The sequence below is a fragment of the Podarcis filfolensis genome (assembly GCF_964270895.1).
Source record: "Podarcis filfolensis genome assembly, chromosome: 10".
In the NCBI taxonomy this organism is placed as follows: Eukaryota; Metazoa; Chordata; class Lepidosauria; order Squamata; family Lacertidae; genus Podarcis; species Podarcis filfolensis.
Genome location: NC_139612.1, coordinates 4,910,378 through 4,913,470, shown reverse-complemented (window position 1 = coordinate 4,913,470; position 3,093 = coordinate 4,910,378). Strand labels below are relative to the sequence as shown.

Genomic DNA, 3,093 nt, shown 5'->3' with positions numbered 1-3,093 from the left:
GGTAATTAAAGGGACAAGACAACTGAGAGATTGGCAGAAAACCTTAGCAAAATTTGTCTGGCAGGGGAAAAAACCAAGGATAAAGATGAAGATATTAGTAGATAAAAATGAAAGCGGGGGCTTTGCCTTGCCAGACTTGAACTTATATTATGAGGCTACTTGTTTGGTTTGGTTGAAGGAATGGTTGATATTGGAAAACATGGATCTTTCGGACTTAGAGGGTCATGACAACAGGTACGGGTGGCACTCGTACCTGTGGTACGATAAAGTGAAGGTACATAAAGGCTTCTTAAATCATGTTTAGAAAATCACTATATGAAGCGTAGGATAGAAATAAAAACCTCTTAAGAGAGAACGACACCTTGGTGGGTCTCACCAATAGATGTATTGACAATTAAGAAAGTTAACATGGAAGGGAAGAGAGTAACATACGAGGATATTACCAGGAAAATGGAGAAAGGGGTAAAACTCAAACCATACGACCAAATTGAAATGGAGTTAACAGGATGGTTACAATATCATCAGATAAACAATTTATTGAATGAAGATAAAAGGAGAAATGGGTTTGAGGACAAAAAATCAAAATTCCAAGTTGAGCTAATAAGAGTGTAAAGGAAAAACGTTATCTAGAATGTATGACTTATTGCTCGAATGGTACACACAAGATGAAGAGGTTAAAGAATCGATGATAAAATGGGCGATAGACATTGGGCATAATATTGAGTTGGAAGAATGGATAAAATTATAGAATGAAAGTCTGAGATTTACTGGATGTATGGCTTTGAAGGAGAATGTATTAAAAATGATGTATAGATGCCATTTGATGCCAACAAAACTGGCAAAAATGTATAGAAAGAGAGATGATGTTGGAAATGTAAAGAGGTAGATAGGGATTATTTTCATATGTGGTGGGCCTGTGACAAGGTTAAAAGATTCTGGGAATTAATTTATAATGAACTTAAAAAGATGTTTAAGTACACTTTCCCCAAAAGACCAGAAGCATTTCTGTTAGGTCTAGTGGGAACAGAGATTAAAATGAAAGATCAGAATTTGTTTATGTATGCCACAGCCGCCGCAAGAACTCTACTGGCCCAAAAATAGAAAACACAAGATTTACCAACTATTCAGGAGTGGCAGGTGATGACAGATTTTGCGGAACTTGCCAAATTGACAGAGAGGATCCGGGACCAAGAGGACCAGAGATACAATAACAATTGGAGCAAATTTATTGAATATTTAAAGGAGAACTATAAAAGTTTAAAGACTCTAGCAGGATTGGAATAACACCTTCAATGTAAAATTTAGGATATGAGAATAATATACGCGATAAGAATGTGATGTATATACCAGCTGCGGGGAGGGAGGGAAGTCAAGACTCGGCAGAGTCAAAGAGATTATATTGTGATAATAAGGATTGTTAGAAAAAAGATTATATGAAGAAAACAATAAAAATTTATTGGCAAAAAGATGTGAAATCTACAAGGAGTTTGTAGATTTTACTGATTCAGACGACCTGAAGCTGCTCAGGTACGCCAGTACCCGATGGCCGAGTCTGTTAACCTGCATCCAGAGAGTGTTGAACCAATGGGCCGCAATAAAGGTAAGGATGGTAAGTGCAGCAGATATATACATGCTTTACTATGCTTTGTTTTCATTTTAATTATGTTCTGCAGGCCTACTTTAACAGCCTTGAGGAGGTGGAGAAGAGTGCCAAACTACGTGATCCAACCAGCCATCTGGGTGATCCGGTCGTGAAGATCTACTTCATGTTCCTGGCTGCTGCCCTTAAGCCTTTATCTGAATTTAATACTGCCTTCCAGGTGGGTACCAATGACATTGTATGTATGTGTGAATAATAGTTATAAATAAATAGGATTGTGCTAATTGTAGTATTCCTAATTCTCTGTTTTTTGATATTTTCTGTAGTCAGAGGAACTGCAAATTCACAGGGTTGAAGAGGAGATGTGCAGGCCGATCAGGAGGATCCTGGGCTACCTGATACCAGCCAGGGCCATCGTGGGTGTACCTCTCAGGGAGGTGGAGTATGGAGAAGGACATCAGTTGGCTGATAAAGACCTCTTTATCGGAGCAGACACAAAGGCGTTCATGAGAAGAAAATCTTTCAGTGAGTATATTACCCAGCAGTTATGTAATCATGATATCATCTCAGTATGAGAGTATAGGCTGTGAGCCTAAAATGTTGCCACTTATCAGTTTTTTTCACTCTTATGCTGTTGTAGATCTGTGAGAAGATTTTATGAAGGAGTGCTTCAGAAGATGTTATTCTCCTTTTCCCTTGACAATCCGCTCCTGAGGGACTTGAAAGTGCTGGACCCTGCTGCTCACCTTGACATTACTTCAGGGGCAGGTAGATGTTTGGGACAGTTTCCCCATTGACAGAATGATTGAGTTAGTGCATAGTTTAGATCAGCAATGTTCAGTTAAACACTTGTTTTGTTCTACAGTGGAAAGGCTAGTGGCCCTGCTCCCTGTTGAGCTTGAGTAAAGATAAGCTGAGAGAGAAACTCATTGACTACCAGCTGACAGACAGCAAGCAACTCTCGCAAGAAGAAAAAATTGACAGATTCTGGGGCCTGCTAGGGAAGGATGTGAGGTTCAGTGAGCTGCCAAGATTAATGAAGGCTTTACTCTGTATTCCCCACAGCAATGCCAGTTATGAAAGGGTGTTTAGTATGGTGAGAAAGATAATTACAGAGAATAGGATGTCATTAGACAACAACACTGTTTGTGCTTTGCTTGCATGTAAAATCAACCACTCTGGCCCAGCCCACAAATACACCCCTTCCAAAAGAGTGTTAAAGGATGCAACTTCTGCAACACATTTGTATAGTAAGTCATTAATGGATGCCAGAGAGCCAAAAGAGTGAACCTGATCAATCCCCTCATGAAGAATTGACGCTTTTGAATTGTGGTGCTGAAGTCCCGTTGACTGCAAGAAGATCAGACAGATCCTGAAGCATCGCATGAGAAGAGAAGACTCCCTGGAAAAGAGACCCTGAGGTGGGGAAAGATGATGGTGTGTAGCCTGGTGGGGACAACAGAGGATGAGATGGGGATGACAGAGGACGAGAT

The 3,093-nt window shown here is 40.1% G+C and overlaps 1 protein-coding gene across 1 annotated transcript; it reads left to right on the top strand.

Annotated features, from left to right (window-relative positions):
* Positions 1 to 1,640: 1,640 nt before the first annotated feature.
* On the top strand, positions 1,641 to 2,369 carry LOC310744049 (uncharacterized protein; the record flags this gene model as incomplete). Its single annotated transcript, XM_083574794.1, has 3 exons — positions 1,641 to 1,820; positions 1,927 to 2,125; positions 2,241 to 2,369. The coding sequence occupies 3 exons, from the start codon at positions 1,641 to 1,643 to the stop codon at positions 2,246 to 2,248; spliced, it is 387 nt and encodes a 128-aa protein (XP_083430920.1). The 3' UTR covers positions 2,249 to 2,369.
* Positions 2,370 to 3,093: the final 724 nt, after the last annotated feature.